The sequence below is a fragment of the Thermobia domestica genome, chromosome 13 (genome assembly GCF_964235325.1).
Source record: "Thermobia domestica chromosome 13, izTheDome1.hap1.1, whole genome shotgun sequence".
Classification (NCBI taxonomy): domain Eukaryota; kingdom Metazoa; phylum Arthropoda; class Insecta; order Zygentoma; family Lepismatidae; genus Thermobia; species Thermobia domestica.
The window spans coordinates 178,951,157-178,968,128 of NC_137466.1; the positions used below are offsets into that span (position 1 = coordinate 178,951,157).

General features: G+C 34.9%; 2 protein-coding genes across 2 annotated transcripts in view; one reads left to right on the top strand and one right to left on the bottom strand.

Annotated features, from left to right (window-relative positions):
- Positions 1-16,972, top strand: part of SCAP (SREBP cleavage activating protein) — a 441,101-nt gene that overhangs the window by 247,331 nt on the left and 176,798 nt on the right. The window lies entirely within an intron of this gene.
- LOC145667872 (uncharacterized) lies at positions 14,471-16,918 on the bottom strand. Its single transcript, XM_081735304.1, has one exon. The coding sequence runs from the start codon at positions 16,916-16,918 to the stop codon at positions 14,471-14,473; it is 2,448 nt and encodes an 815-aa protein (XP_081591430.1).

The window sequence follows — 16,972 nt, forward strand, 5'->3', positions numbered from 1 at the left end:
ATGGCCTATCTATAAACAAAAGGACGTAAATACCAAGTCAATCAATCAATCAACAAAACATAGGCACTCAATCAGTGTTGGTGTTACACTTCCCGCGCTCTCCGACACACATTAGTATTTCATTCTTTTGGGATGGAGTGCTGTTCCGTAAACGCGTATGAACTTGATCTCGAAAAAGGGCTTAATGATTTACCAGGAGCTAAATAGTTCAGCTAAGCGTCATTTTTACAAAAGCACAATGCTGAAAGTTACTTACTCAGGACACGAATTTACTTAGAAACGACGCTGGAAATTTACTTAAAACATTTATAATCTTCATTACCGCTCTGAGACCCTGAATATGTATTATAGCACAAATAAATCATTAATTCATATAGGCTATCATCCATAAGATAGGAAATACCAAAGAATTAAAAAAAGCAGTATATATATATATATATATATATATATATATATATATATATATATATATATATATATATATATATATATATATATATATATATATATCAAATAAAGAACGGTTGATTCACTTACCTTATAGCTCCTTTAATAAAAGCGGACATAATCGCTATGCCCAGCCCACTCCCCGAGACGATAAATATTTCGACCAGCTCCCTCCTCCTTTTGAAGTACTGAGCAACCATTAACGTTGATGTATCGCGTGTCATCCCAACCCCTACCCCTGAAAAATAATGGAAAGAATATAAAATAAACTTAAGTTAAAATTTAAGCAAACAATTATTCTTGTATAATGCACATTTGAAACGGTTTAAATTTGTTGGAACACTAATATGTATCAGATATAATCAAGTAACTTATGCGCCAACTGTATGCAAAGAGTTATTTATGTGTGATAAACACTTAAAACAGTCATACTTTACTGAAACACTTTTAGTACTTACACCTTTACCGTATTAGAAAGAGTTATTTGTGTATGATGAACACTTAAAACAGTTATATTTTACTGAAACACCTGAAGCAGTGGTACTGAATACAAAGAACTATTTGTGCATGATGAATACTTAAAACAGGTACACTTCACTGAAACACCTGAAGCAATTATACTGAATACAAAGAGTTATTTGTGTATGATGAATACTTAAAACAGTTATACTTTATCGAAACAGTTAAAACAATTATATTTTCTTGGAACACTTGAAACAGTTATACTTTATTCTAGAACTGAAATCTAAGAAATATATTCTAGTCACTCAGGAAAAGTCAGTGTACAGAGTTATTTATGTACGATAAACATTTGAAACAGTTACGATTTGTTGGAACACTTATACTTGAGTAACTCATGCAGAAACAGTATACAAAGAGTTATTTCGTATCAGGAATGTATGTAGGGGGTTGGTCATGAGGCTCAGGACCTTCCCCCGAAATTCCAACTTTTCTATAAATGCAGTCTAATTTTTGGGGTTATTTTACAAATTTTAATTTATCTTTATATTGAATTTGAATCTCCCCTGAAATAAATTCTTGCGTAGGCCTACGTGTCTGTTTCATATGATAAACATTTGGAACAGATATGATCTTACAGTCCAATACATTTGAGTAACTCAGGAAGAAACAATGCATTATTTGTGTAAAACATTCACTTGGAAAATATATATTAAAATAATCCAATTAATGTTTCGAAATGTGTACGTTAGAAAGTACACAGAATGATCTTGTCTCACATATTGAAATAATATTCCAACATGAATTAAGCACAAATGACCATTTCATGATAATTGTTAAAAATATTATTGATGATTGGAAACACTAAATTTCGACAATCGTACGTAGTAATAAATAGCAACCCTGTTGAAAAATGAAATGAATTTTTTTAGTTTTACGTCCAACGCTTATGTCGGCTAGGATAAAGAAGACGCTGATGATGAGAAATGAATGAAATGGTGGGATGAAGAAAGTGGGAGTTAACGGGAGAACCCCGAGAAAACCCACGTATCTTGTCTACCTCCAAGCCCACTTAGCGCGAACTGGTATCGAATCAGTTCGATAAGGTCATTGTGACAGTTTTTCCATCCAGGTGACCCCCAGATAGTACCTTTAAATTTGGGTTCTGGCCAACTTTTCTTAAAAATAAACCTCACCTTAACCTATGAGGAATGGAAAGCCGAATAAAAGAGAGAAAGAGAAATGAAATGTAAGTAAATAAGAGAGGTGGGATGAAGGATTACACACAGAAACGTAACACAGAATACAATTTGGCTCACTAAACTGGAGCACGATATGCTGTGTGCTGTGTGACAAGAAGGAAATGCGCAGGTTAACAGACTGTATATACAGGGTGTTTCGAAACAACACCGAGAACGTTTGGGAGGTTATTCCTGACACCAAGATAGGAAAAAAGTATAGACCAATCTGGGTGCAGAAATCCGTCATTTCAGAGTTATAGGCTACTAAGAACATAAAAAGAATGAACTTCAAAGATCCATAGCTCCAATACTATGGGGCCTAACGTAGTTGGGTCAAGACTTCACTTAGGAACTAATATGTGCGGTATCCAAAAATACATGTTTCAGAATCCTGCGGTACTCACGCAACAATTTTTATTGACGGAGTTTGGCTGCGGGCATTTAATTTAAAGTACGGTACGTAACAACTACCTCTTTGTTTAATATATTGCCAAACATGTATTGAGGATGTGGAGTATGGCTCCTTTTAAGTAGTGCAAGCCTTAGCAGGCTGGAGATAAACTACTGGAAACCCGAATAAAATTTTGTTGCGAAACGATTTGATATTAGATCGAAGTAAGTTTGTTTTATGTTCGTTTCAGTTACAATGTCAAACGGCTTTCTTGCAACTGAGTCAACAAATTTTTCATTTCCCAGCAGGTATTTAAAAAAAAATCACGTTTATCTTTAGTAAAGTAGATGTAAATAACACTGCAAATAACAGGACTGTATCCTAGTTATTTTTCTGAGAACAACAAATAGAATATCTAAAATTTATGATGAAACTTACAGAAATAGTTATTCTTCTTACAGAATCTGCTAGAATTACTAAAAGAAAAATTCTCAAGAAAAAGAATCTCTTCCTGCACAGAATTCTCCATCTCGAAAGATTAAGCAGAACGGGAATTTCCGTTCTGTTTAAAGATAAGATCATTGAAAATATTTTCTACAAAGTGCTGGAGGACCTTTACGCATAACGGGAATTAGGCAAAACGGGAAGACACCCCTAAACCAATTTAATATTCAGACTTCATTTACTCGACGCATGGTAGCAGACTTGCTGATTCTCCATAAAATTATCAATAGGAAAATTAATTCCAAATTATTGGTTTCCGTTCTCAAGTTTCGTCGCAGTCACAACTTTACTAACACATGTAACACCAGACTATCAATTATGCTACGTTCTTCACACTTCAGGCTGGAATCGTATAATAGTTTATTGTCACATGTTGAAATTTTTGACTATGAAAATCATTTTAAAAACAAACTGAAGTCTCTGTAAATGTGGTACATATAGTTGTTGTTATTTCTTGTTATTGCTTATACACTTCGTTGCATTATTTCAGTGTAAAATGGACATAAATCGGTATCTGAAACATTTATAAATAAATAAATAGGAAGGGACTGTCCCAGCTAAAATGGGTAATCTGGTCACCTTATATATGAATCGAAATTAGTTTTTATTATTCCATGTATTTTCAAACTGACGAAGAGAATGTATGTTCTCACAGAAAATCAAAGAATTAGATAAATGTTTACTTAGTTTTACTTTTACACTCTTTTTTTTTTCTATGTTGTTGTTATTGTTGTCTTGTTTTTTTTTCTTTCTTTTGTTAGCATGTCCCTGTGTAAAATGGCAAAGTTATGCTGTATCTGGGAAATTGTTCAATAAATAAAAATAAATAAATAAATACTTGTTTTTTCTTATACTATGTAATTCTGATGTTCCACATTATTCAAACCATAAGTGTCTCCCATTAATTTTTTGTTTCAAAAACAAAAGAACCCTAAAAGAAGATCTGCTGAAACCAATAAAAGATGATTCTTCCGCAAACTGAAAAATTAATTACTAGGTTTTTTTAAGTACTAGGTTCATGTCAAGCACAAAGCAAACTTTATTAAACACTGAATACTGCAACTGGCCTATGTAAAAATGATGAAATAATGTCTGTATGCTTACTTACCTATCACAGTTCCATAGCTGAGGAAAAGTTGGTGAAATTGCGAGGCGAAGGAAGTAAATAGGCACCCGAGGGCCGTGACGAGGCCCCCCAGCACTGCCGTCACCCGCGTTGACTTCCTCCGACAGAAGGCGATCGTGATTGGTGAGATCAGCAGCGCCACCGCTGTCGAAAGCGCTCCTAACCACCCTAGGAAACAAAGAAAAAATAACACAAACTATTAATTAAAAAATATATGAACCGCTGAAATAACAAGAATAAATAATGTTCTTGTTTTGTATACAAAATTTACACCTCCATTTCAGGGGCGTCATTTAGGGAGGGCAGGAGGGGGAAATTGCCCCCCCCCCAAGAGTTTGAGGAATACATATACTTTAGTCGATTGTTTACTAATATACTAGTAGAAAAGGTGAAATTCTTATGTCGGTAGTATTCTTGCCCCCCTCAAGCAAAGTCTGAAATGACGCCCCTGCTCCATTTAATGGTAAATGAACCTTGCCAGCACACTAGATAGGACCTTCATTGCCTAGTGGTTGATAGGGCTGGCAATTGCAAAAATAAATTAGAAATACCTATGTTGGTTCGCAAATACTTGACAAAGTGGACAATTACAACGTAGGCCAGCATTGGCAGTTGGTTTGCCTACCGTTTAACGTGATTGAATCTACTGTTTGTGCTGCTAGGGAAGTAATTTCAATGCTTGCTATCTGAACAAAGTGTAAGGTTTCAAAAGTTACATTTTCCGTTCCAAACAGTGTGGTTGGTGGTAAGAAAAGTGTAAACCGGTGCAGTGGCGTACGCAAGCAGAGGTCTCGAGGTTTAACCAGCTTCCGTGAGCAAGATATTATGCATAAACTTTTGCTATATATATAGTCTATATATATCACGCTTGTTCATAAAGGAAATTGAGTGCTTGATTTGTCCCCCTGGCCAAATTCTGCGTATGCCACTGAATTGGTGTGTCTTTCACACTTATTTCCATATATATATATATATATATATATATATATTACTGAACGTTGCTTACCTTTGGTCTGTTTATTACAGTGGCGTATTTACGATTTTGTTTCGGGGGGGGGATTTTCTATCTTTCGGGGAGGTCCCTGAAAATGTGAAAATTCTGCAAGATATTTCATATACTTTACTATAGTAAATAAGATTTCGGGGAGGGCTTAAGCCCGGAAGCCCCCCTAAATACGCCACTGGTTTATTCCATTAAGTTTTGAATCTCAGAAGCTTAAACAAAAACTTTGGCGCAAAGCATAAGTTTGTTTATGGATTGTCAGTCCCTAATATTACATTCTGTTACGTAGGGGTCGGTTAAATATTGACTTGCGTGATCGCAACGCATCTGTGCGATCAAGTTCCGATGGCATCAGTCGTAAGAATTTGCGATTTTGAAGCTAAATTTATCATAAACTTGATTCCGACGAACAAAATTTCTGAATGAACATGCTATCTGTTTTATGATATTTGTTTGTAGAGAGCAAGTAAACAACTAAAACTGATGCATTATGCAATGAAGAACTCCATAAGTGAACACGATGTTTCAGAGATCGTGCAGATTATGAATATCGGGACCACTTCACAAAAGTATTTTGCGTTAATTTTCTTGATTTAAATAATACTTCAATACATTCTAGACTGTTAGTTTTTTTGGTGCATGCCCAAATAACTGTCTACAGTTTGATAACACGCAGACAAATTGATATGCCAAAAGTCGCAAAAACTAGTAAACGAAGAGAAAAATTTTGCGAGACACTGATCGCAAAAGTCCGGAAGAATGATATTCCATTGGTCTCATTGTTTGTCGTAAATTGATAGTAAAGATTGAATTGCGATAATATAAGGCAATATTTAATAGGCTCCATAATCTTCTATTATTATGTTACATTTTTGCGTTAGGAAACGTATCAACAGTTGTTCGAGCTGTCGCAAGAAGAGAAAAAAGTTACAAAATGACAATAAATTGTACCACCTGTCCGCATGTTAAGTTACGAAGATCACAGCGATTCTGTTGGGGTTCAGCGGTGACATTGGTAGTGATACCATCTCCTGGTGTGTTGTAAAGAAGACGAAGTGGTTAAAGTGAAAAGTGTTCATCCTACACATAATTCACACATCCAAATCTAATCACAAACACACTTTCACTCATCCACAATTATACTATCCATCTAGAATTCATTTATTTTCACTTTTTTCCAAATTTTTACACCCCACCTGATCAACTGGGTAGCTGGCCCTCTTCGTCCCGCTGGACCTCCTTCCTAAATCTGACTTTGATACTTCCCTACTATGACAATTTTATGCTTTTCCTGATTTTGACATATTCTTCACTTCTTTCATGAGTATACTGATCTTAATTTTTTTAACTTTTACCAATTTATCAACAATATATTACAGGCACTTCGACTTTCAACTCGGCCAATCATTGCAAATGGCGACGTCCGCCATTTGTAAATTTATATTACAATTCTATACAAATAATTCATTTTTACACAAGTAATTCAATATTTCTGCATTTGTAGCACACAAGACCTTAGATGTCGGTGCACCAAATATTTTAAACACCATTAAAGGTGATGAAGACAAGACAAGATGACAGCTGATTTTGATGTAGATCTACTGCTACTTCTAATAACCCACAGTAGCTAATCTGACTACCTAAGGATAGTCATTGGTGGAACAGTCACAAGCAGTTAGAAGACTAACCTCTTTACGAAGTGTCTAGGTTCAACGTTGACCACACCTTGAAGCACACAAAAACTATACGTCATATCCATTTAAAGGCGGACTTTAAAGCACATAAAGGAATACCTCAAACAGTTTAAATATACTTTGTCAAACTTATGTATGCTGTTAACTGTAGAGCAGCGTAGTGACTTAATACTCCGATTGCCACCGTCTGTGTCTATTCTGCTTATAATAAAGGACATAACTGTTGTAGTAAAGTCATGTGGCAGTCCTTAACTGCTGTCATTTATGTGTCAATCTTCGCGATAGGGAGATAAGTGAGAAATATCGGTGCTGTGGGAAATTCCACTAAAATTCAGTTCTGGCAAGCTGCACGTGTTCAATTTTGCAGCAGGCACTTGACAATACTAGTCAAATGCTTATAGAAAGTGATCATTTTATGGGGTGACCGGATACTTTGATTTCCACCATTTGTGTCTATTCTGCTTATAATAAATATAAAGAACATGACTGTTGTAGCAAAGTCATCTGGCAACCTTTAAGTGCTGCGTCACTTATGTGTGTCAATCTTCACAATAGCGAGATAAGATAAATAAGAAATAATACTGTTGTAAGAAATTCTACTAAAATCAAGTTGTGGCAAACTGCACATGTTCAATTTTACAGTAGGCTCTTTGCCAATAATAGTAAAATACTTATAGAAAGTGATCATTTCATGGGATGTTCCGGGAGCAACTTCTTCCCTGGAGCTATAATACTTTTCACCCTCATGCCGAAGTATATCTCTGATCATCCTCAGCGTGGATTATCTATATTTTCGCAGTACTACTTTCACCATCTGTATATCGAAAGTCCCTTCGAAGAAAATTTTCTGAAATCATGCTTGCTTATAGCAGTGATAACGTATTGTATTTCCGTTCTTCTTCAGAGAGTAAAAGGTAAAATTTAGTCTTACTATGATTTGAGAGAGTTCTGTCTCCTAATATTTTACAGAATGCTCTGCAGGACTCAAAATTAGAAATGACAGGACGAGAAGAAGAATGAAAATAAACTGCGAGACTGGCGCCATTAAAACTTTCGACTTCATTAGAATTCAAAATTTGACCTCGTACAAAAAAAGTAGCTCTTTTTTTTCTTTTTCACTGTGACCTCTCTCTCTTTAATCATCCCCTCTACTCATCACTTCTGGCACCACCACAACAAACAACAACAAAACAAAAAAATCAGAGAGAAAGAAATAAAACAAGACAAGGGAAAAAACAGTGGTGTGGTTCTTTGGATAGATGTAGGCAGCAGCATCGCTGAGTTTTGGAAAACAAAACTTTCGAAAGTAAAATATATATACAGAAACTCTTCGGGGAGTGTTGGGATGAAGTCTGCGGTGGTCTTGATCTAGCCCAACGGAGAACGACTGTTGTGGCTGGCGTCCTAGCGGGAAATCGATGCAACAGAGCAGCAGTAATAATACCCTTGCAGCGTCTCGACGCAGAATTTTTCTCAAAAGCTCATAAAACATCCCTTTATACATACATATACGTAAATAAAATTTAACCCCAGAAGAATGTTATCATAGTTTCTTACTTTACATAAATCTACTTCTATCATTCTTTGAATCACTCAAGAATTTTATGTCTATCTATCTATATATACAGGGTGTTTCAAAACAACACCGATAACGTTTGGGAGGTGATTCCTGACACCAAGATAAGACAAAAAGTATAGACCAACCTGGGTGCAAAAATGCTTCCTTTCGGAGTAATATGCTCCCGAAAACATGAAAAAAATGAACTTGGTTCATAGCTCTAAAACTACGGGATATACCGTAGTCGGATCAAGACTTCACTTAGGAACTAGTATATGCCCTACCCAAATATCCAAGTTTTAGAATTCTGTGGTACTTCCGCAACAATTTTTATAGAGGTAGTTGGTGAGTACTTCAAATTATATGCCCGTAGACACACTCCTGTACAAAAATTGTTCCGCGAGTACTGTAGGATTCCGAAATATGGAGTTTTGGATAGGGCACATATTAGTTCCTAAATGAAGTCTTGACCCGACTACGGTAGATCTCATAGTTTTGGAGCTACACCCTAAAAAATGGTATAGTTGGCATAACCATTAAATGGTTAATAATACCAGAATAGTATTGCTTATATAGGGACAGCTATGCTTATGGCCAGTAATAGCATACAGGTATGGCTATTAAATCCGGGTTATTGTTACCATACATATGTGCAATAGTATCATATTTCTGTATTGTAAATTTAACTATAATCGGAGTTAATAGTCAATATTACCATGCAGATTACAATACAGCTACATCCCAACTATACCTTTATAGCTCTGCCTACAATACCATATTCGTTCGAATACTATACCGTATAGGTATTGCAAAGATACTAGATGGTTGGACAACAGGTGGACAACCATACCGTATAGTCATTGTAACCATTATATATTGTTGTATTTGCAAGACTAAATTACAGTACCTACAATACCCTATGGCTATTTTAACAATACTGTCTTATTGAGACAACCATATAGCAGGGTAGGTGCACCAAATTTTATACTTGATGTAACCATACTATATTGCTGTAGTTGCAATATGATATGACTATATCTACAATACGGTATGGCTATGTGAACAAGAACGTCTTGTTGAAGCAGCCATGTAAGATGGTAGATGGAACAACCTGCATAGGTACTATAACCATATTATATTGCTATGGTAGCCATGCCGTATTGTAATATTGAAGATAAAGTATGTTTGCTGTTACCATGCTAGATTGTTGACAGAACAATCTAGCATAGTGTGTGGAACAATTTCGGAATTGTTATAGAAACAACACGCATAAACACACCACCTTGATTCTGCTTCATATTAAACTTCACAGAAGATAAGACAAAGGTATTATTAGAAACAGTTCCAGTAACCATTTCAATACTTCTTTAAATGAATAATGGAAATGTTTCTAATAATACTTTTGTCTTATCTTCTGTGAAGTTTGATATGAAGCAGAATCAAGGTGGTGTGTTTATAGCTATCGTAACCATGCAGTGTTGTTTCTATAACAATGGAACTGAGGTGGTATGCAATGTAGATCAGAAATTACACAGCATTTATAACAACTACTTTTATTTTCCTTTAATCAAGTATACATTACAGAAAAATTAGAAATGCAGCACAGTAATACCAAAAAAGGAACTTTACAATAATGCAGTTATGAAAGTATATAAATCTTTTAATCAATGCAATGAAAATATACCACATACTTTTGATTTACATTTCTTTCTTAATATTTTTACACGTATTTTATAAAATGTGGATGTTACTAAATAACAGTTATTCCAAGTAACTGAACACGGAAGACACATATTGATGATGTGTCCAAATTAGAATTATTTTTCATCTTACAGTTTCAGTGTACATCTGACACCATCTTCAGAGAGAGGAAATAAGATGGCAAATAACGGGTAAGGAAATTGAGAAGAACTCGAAGTATTCAATTTTGTAATCCATTCTTTTCCCATCCTATTTTTCTCTATCTGAAGATGCTGTCAGGTGTACAACCAGACTGTAAGATATAATTCTAATTTGGATACTAAGAATTGCCCCAATTACATAAACTAGAAGTTTTGAAGAATCAAGATTCACTTAATACAATACACATATATACACGGTGATTCAGAACTCGAATTCGCAGGAAAATGAACTTTGAATACCCTGGTCCTCGTAAAGTCCTTAAAACTACAAAGAAAAACGTTCTTCGCAGGACAATCCGCCTCCACCATATCCGTTACGTTTCAACACAAAACTATGAAATATTCAAATTTGAAAGTTTTACTCCCTTGAGCGGAATATGGTACATCAACTCTGTCAATCATAGTAGAGGAGTTAGTGTTCTAAAGTTCATTTCCTTACGACTTCGGTATGCATACAAGCAAGAAATATATTGATTCTAGTAAGGAGCATGTAAATGAATATCAAATGAAATTAAATGCTGATTCATTTCACATTCTAAATTCAAACTTGAAAATTAAGTGGCAAGTATTTGTGCTTAAACTGATTCACACAGAACAGGAATCAGAAGAAAACAAATATATATATGTATTATTCCATTAGACGCAGACTTACTGTTTTACTGATAATGAATATATTATAATACGATTTATGGCTGATTCGTTTTATTATTAATGAATTTAACACTAATGTTTTATTGTTGTAAGATCATATTGCACTTATTTTTAATTTATTTTCCACATTCCTAATACTGATACAATAAATCATTTTTCAACCAAAACTGCTAAGTTTTATCTTAGACAGAAAACCAAGAAGAAAAAAAAAATGAGTACAACTTAACAAATATACACAATTCTTTTGAAACTTGGTAACCGTTTGCATTAAAAATGTAAATAATATGAAAAAAATACAAAACATGTTACAAGACTGCTTTTTTTTAAATGGAAAATTTTGTAACTACCATGTAGTTCTTTAGGGTCAATACCTACATCATAATAAATGTGTTTCTTCCTACGTTTGATAAATAATACGGAAACATGCATAAAATAAAGCTTAGAAGATTGAACTGAATTAGTGTTTCGCTACGTTAACTGAATTTTCCTTATCATTTTATTATTACTTATTTTTCAAAAAGCTTTTTGGAGTTGGTAGTGCGTATTTCTAATGTCATTTAATCTCTCAATTTTTTTTTCTTTCTTTCTAAAGTGTACCGTATATAACGGAGTACTGAAAAGTTTTCAGAATAGTTTTGCAGCTCGTGAAGTTTAAGCTAGAATGATTAAACACCACCAAGCAATTCCTCGTACATCCTTTGAGAGTCAGTGCCCTAAGCGGCTTTGTCCTAGGAAGTCGCATTTAGTTTTTAAGCGTATCTTCCCCCAGTTATGCGCTGAGTAACAGCGAAATTGAAGGTGACGAAATTTATGAAACTAGGTAAAGCTAGAAAATCTGCTTCAGAAACACATGAAATGTTGAAGTCAACATTTGGAAAAGATGCTTTAGGCCATGGTCAAACGTAAGAGCATGTTAAAAGTGACAGAACATCGGTTGAAAATAATGTCCGTTCAGGATACCCGTCAATCGGCATAGGATTTTGTACCACGAAGAGAACATGGGAGGATTACTGTAAAGGCTGTGTAGAGACTTGCTGTAAAGACTGTGAAAAAAATTATACTACTAACTTTCCATCGGATTTACCCAACTCTGCACCGTGTAACATTTTCTTCTTCTTCAGAATGGAAATCAACTTCAAGGGCCGAGGATTTAACAGTATACAACACTCAAGCGAAACTGCCATCACGAAACACACGAGTGGAAATATATGCAAAAATTAAACGTGATCTTCTAGCACAAAGTCGCTTAAGCATTGACCACCAAGTGATGCACGAGGAGCCATCTGCCGGAATTTTACTGTACAGACACTGCGGAAACTGAGTACCCCATCATACACATGACATTATTTAACATGATAAACGCAAACAAAAATTTACATTAAATGCCCACACAGACTGGATTACAAACGACACAATTTCACGACGAATATTTTCGTTAGAAGTAATTATTATTATTTTACATTTTCTGAAATTATTTTCTTGGTACAATATGCATTATTTGCATCTAACAATAATACGAAAGTATTTGCTAAGCAGTAATAAGACTTGTAAGAAAAGGCATAAGGACAAATAAAATACTTAAATACAAGGGACAATAATTAGAACCATCGTTAGCGTAACGTTTCGTAACACATAATATAAACGTTACAATACGAAAGAATATCTACTGATTCATGTTCTATCATAGGTTCGCTACATGTTTCCGTACCTATCTCTTTTTAAGAGTTAATGGCATTTGATTTTCGCGACGTCACGCCTGTGGTTTTCATTCCTTAATAGTATGCAATTTCTTCTAGAACCTTTTTTTATTTTTATAAGTTTAAAATAAAATGAGGAGACAAAATGTATAACAAAGAAATTGGGGCAGCTCCTGCAAGTATCTACATTTTAAGGAGTAAAAATTTTGTTAGTGCACCAAGGATCAGAACAGGAATCGTCAGGCTGACGTCCTAGATTCAATCTTACGTCCAATAGCATATTTTCAACTCTAAAATTAGAACAAAGTATAGTTTGAACTCAGTAAAGGTTATAGTAAATGGTTTATGTAATTCAGTGAGATTTTGAATGAAGAAATATTATGACCACTAGCAATGTATTTGCAATCAATAAAAGCTATTCTTTTCGACGTACGACACATCATACTACCATATAATATTAATCAAAATTTAATGGCATCATATGTTTTTTCTTAAGACGGACACCTTCCCAAGATACGGTTCTTGACTTTGACACATTTATATTAGAATTGCAGAAACCCATTAAAAACTGCTTTCATAAATATATTTTTAGTAGTTTAAACTTAGTGTCACATGACATCCTTCCCAATTAAAAAAAATACTTAGAAATAAAAATGGCAGACAACGATTTACCTTCCTTTCACGCAATATTGTTTAACTTTTGTTTTAAACCCATTTCGGTAACACTAAATCCTTTTCATTAGCAAATCCAAGTTACATTCTTATAAAGGAACCGAACCCATACAAACTTTTGCGACTGGGTACACGGATTCCTTTTCCAAAGCGGTTTTATATATATCGGGTGTAAGGAAAAGGTAGTACAGGCAGACAGACTTGATTCTACAGCTAAAACGATACGAAAATGTCTTTATAAAGTTGTCCTTTAAGGCCCCCTTTTGGAAGGGAGAGACCGGTAAACTTTGGTCGATATGGCAATATCGCACGGGTTGTCCGTAACAACACTTGACAGCAGCGACTTTGGAATGGTGTTTATCGTGGAGTAGAGGAAAGTGCCGTACTTCAAACGAAGGTACCTAACTTCAAAGCTCTTTGTCATTTTTCTTTTTCTTCTTCTTTTTTTAAATAAAAGTATGGAATATGGGATGCAGCAAAAGGTCTGAAATGTGGCGGGAAAATGTGAAGAGATGAAAACGTACATTTAAAATGTCAAATTGAATAAATGTCGTACAAAAAGAAGCTTTCTGTGCCCAGATCATGACAAAACATGCCGTTTCAAATCTAGCCATTTTGTTGTTAAAATAAAAAAACTGATTTAAAAAACCTTAGATAACGAAGAAGTTTAAACTAAACAAAACTATCACGTGTTTCTACAGAGTACCGCAAGGTGTTACCTCATAGTCCAAATTTTACCCGTCTGTCACTTCAAAAGGGAACCTCGGAGGACAAAATATCGTAAGACATTTTCGTTTCATTTCAGCTGTAGAGTCAGATTCTGTCCAAGCTGTGCGATCTTTTCCTTACACTCGATATGTAACCTTTTTCTATTCCGAACAAAAAATCTGTATAAAATTTACATAGAACCAACCATGTTTTTTAAAAGTTTAGTTCCTACTTCGGTGGCCATAGGACCATGCAGGCAAAACATCTAGTAGTACAGGAATGTATGCTTCATTGCAAATGCTTTGCTAGTGGATATAATATTGTTTGACTGAAAATCACATGGATTAAGAAACATTTTCTTATGCTCGAGCCCTATTACGATTATGTTAGAAAACACTGCCCCACATGCAACACAAAATCATACCGAAACAGAAACATATATGTTGTCATTATCGATTATCTTATAATACGTAGGAGGCCCTGCAAAATTCAAATTTACTGGTATGCAGATCCACTCTTGCGTGAAAGACAAATGATATGCACAGTAGTGACTGTCATAGCCAACTGTTTTCATTTTCTTACATAGAAGGAAAATGTGCGACTCTTCGTCTAACAAAATTTTTTTTATATTATAAAAGTTTAAACCATCTTCATGAATTTCGAACGCTACCATGCAACACTTGAACACAAATCCGTTGTATATGCACCAAGCTACTGACCGACAAAGTTTCAACAACGAAGGAGGTAAACACATTGAAAACAATGGAAAATTCTGATCTTGTGAAAGGTATATCTTTGCTCCAGGTCCAATTTCTTGTTGAATATGAAAACCGTTTTTCTGAAAGAACTTATAACATATCTGCAATTGGTGTTTCAAACCTATAGTTTCTAGAACATTCTTTCGACAATAAGCAATACGGGCAGCAATCTTGGACGGTTGGTGTTTGGATTCATACCTCATACACCATGTGAAAACAAGTGGTCCTATATGTCGCATTAAACGTGGATAGTGAACCATATGATGATGCTTAGGTTTTAATGTATCCTGAAAAAAAGATTTGTATATCTCATGATGTTCTTCAATTAAGGTACAAAGTAATTCAGAAGTGTTTACGTGAATAACTTTTGATGTTAATATGACTGTTATTTCTCTTAGCAGAATATAAAATTTCCAAACGATATTTTCCTCGGGGATTAAGTCACCCATTATCAAACCAAAGTACCTTATGAGAAATAACATTTCAGCAGCAGACAAGTTTAATTTATTCTTTTCAAGATTTTCAGAAGATAAAGGTGCCGGCTTATTTACGTCATCTGACATGCTTGCAAAGGCCGAAATCCTACTGTTTAAAATATCCATTGTGAAAAGACGTGTTTCGTTGATGTAGTACTTCAAAATATGCATCATATCATAGTTCCCCACCCCTTCCAAAAGATCATGCATCACGTCCACACTGTAATTTTTGGTAACATGAAAACTCGGCAACATGTTCCAAGTGCTATTCTCTTTTACTCCTGTCTGTGAAGCATCTCCGAGAATTACATGTAGTTCATAATTCTCAACGTCCCGCAAATTCCGGACGTTTTCTCTTGACTGCGCCTGTAAATCTGTTTTTGATGTAAGGCAAAACCTGCAAGGGTACTTAGCAGAAAATGACTCTGTAAAGCCAAGAACGGAATTCAATCCAAGATTGTCACCTGTAATAACACACAACTTAAAATAAATCTGTACTTCTAAACCATTATACATTACACATATACCTTCACATTCTAGGAAACGCAACTCTTCAATAAGAATTGAAAAGGTTGCTTTATTACCGAAAGTTTTTCTATCATTTGAATGAAAGAGTAAGGCGAGAAATATGTTCTCTAGTTTCGCGAAAAACTCCGGTGGAATACATGCAATTGTATAATAAACTACCCCTATCTTTTTTGTACCAGCATGCCCACTTAAAGGATTGTTAATTTCATAATCGTCAAAGTAAAGAAATAAAGGTAATATCAAACGATCATCAGAAAATGTTACCTCGTTTCTCCAATGCAGTCCTTGCACACTACTGAAAAGTACTTCAGTCTCTTGTTCTGCACTGTTCTTGAAGTGGAGTAACGTTGACAGAACATTCGGTAACTCCAAAAATCGTTTAAGCATTTTTCGCATAGGCACAAACTTTCCAAGCACTTGTAATGTTTCCACCGAAACCTCGCCTTTCTTTCTCTTTGAAGATAATTTCTGTCCAATAACATAATCAATTGGTTTTATCAAACTGCCCATTGTCTCTAACATGCCAAATCGCCTATATTCGGTTTCCAAGCTATAAAATGGACTGGACATTATACTAAACATGTTCATTACTTCAGTTACTGTATTATCATCAACATGATTTCCTCGAAGCGTTTGTAAAATTTTCTCTCTTAGCAGTTGCATCACACTACCGCCCATAAACCCGTGTACCCAGTCGCAAAGGTTTTGTATATGAGTTCTGGTTAAGTTACATTGACTATACAGTTTAGTAATAAAAAGAAGGGCTTCCTCCTTTACAGCCTCACGGTAATCTTCAAGAGAAAGGCTTTCCACAGAAGTTTCAATTGGTATATCACCATTATCAGTCAACTGTCTCTCAACATTGATGTGACACACCTCATTTTGGTATCCTCGAAAAGGCTGGTTCCCATCACCACCCGTACTTGTTCTTTCGTGTTTCAGCAAGTGTTTGCGGAATGAATTGGCGTTATCAAATTCGCGTCCACACAATGATTCCCCACAACGAAAGGGGCTCATGGCACCTAATTTGTGACAAAATTTTAAATGAAGTAACAGAGACTGACTCGTTCTTAAGTCACTATGACAAACAAAACACTTAGGCATCTTCTTACAAACTAAAAAGAACGTATATACATGAAAAAACTATTTTACAAACTA

Excerpts from the sequence above, each read along its gene's own strand:
- LOC145667872 (XM_081735304.1), bottom strand. The coding sequence starts at position 16,918 with ATGCCTAAGTGTTTTGTTTGTCATAGTGACTTAAGAACGAGTCAGTCT.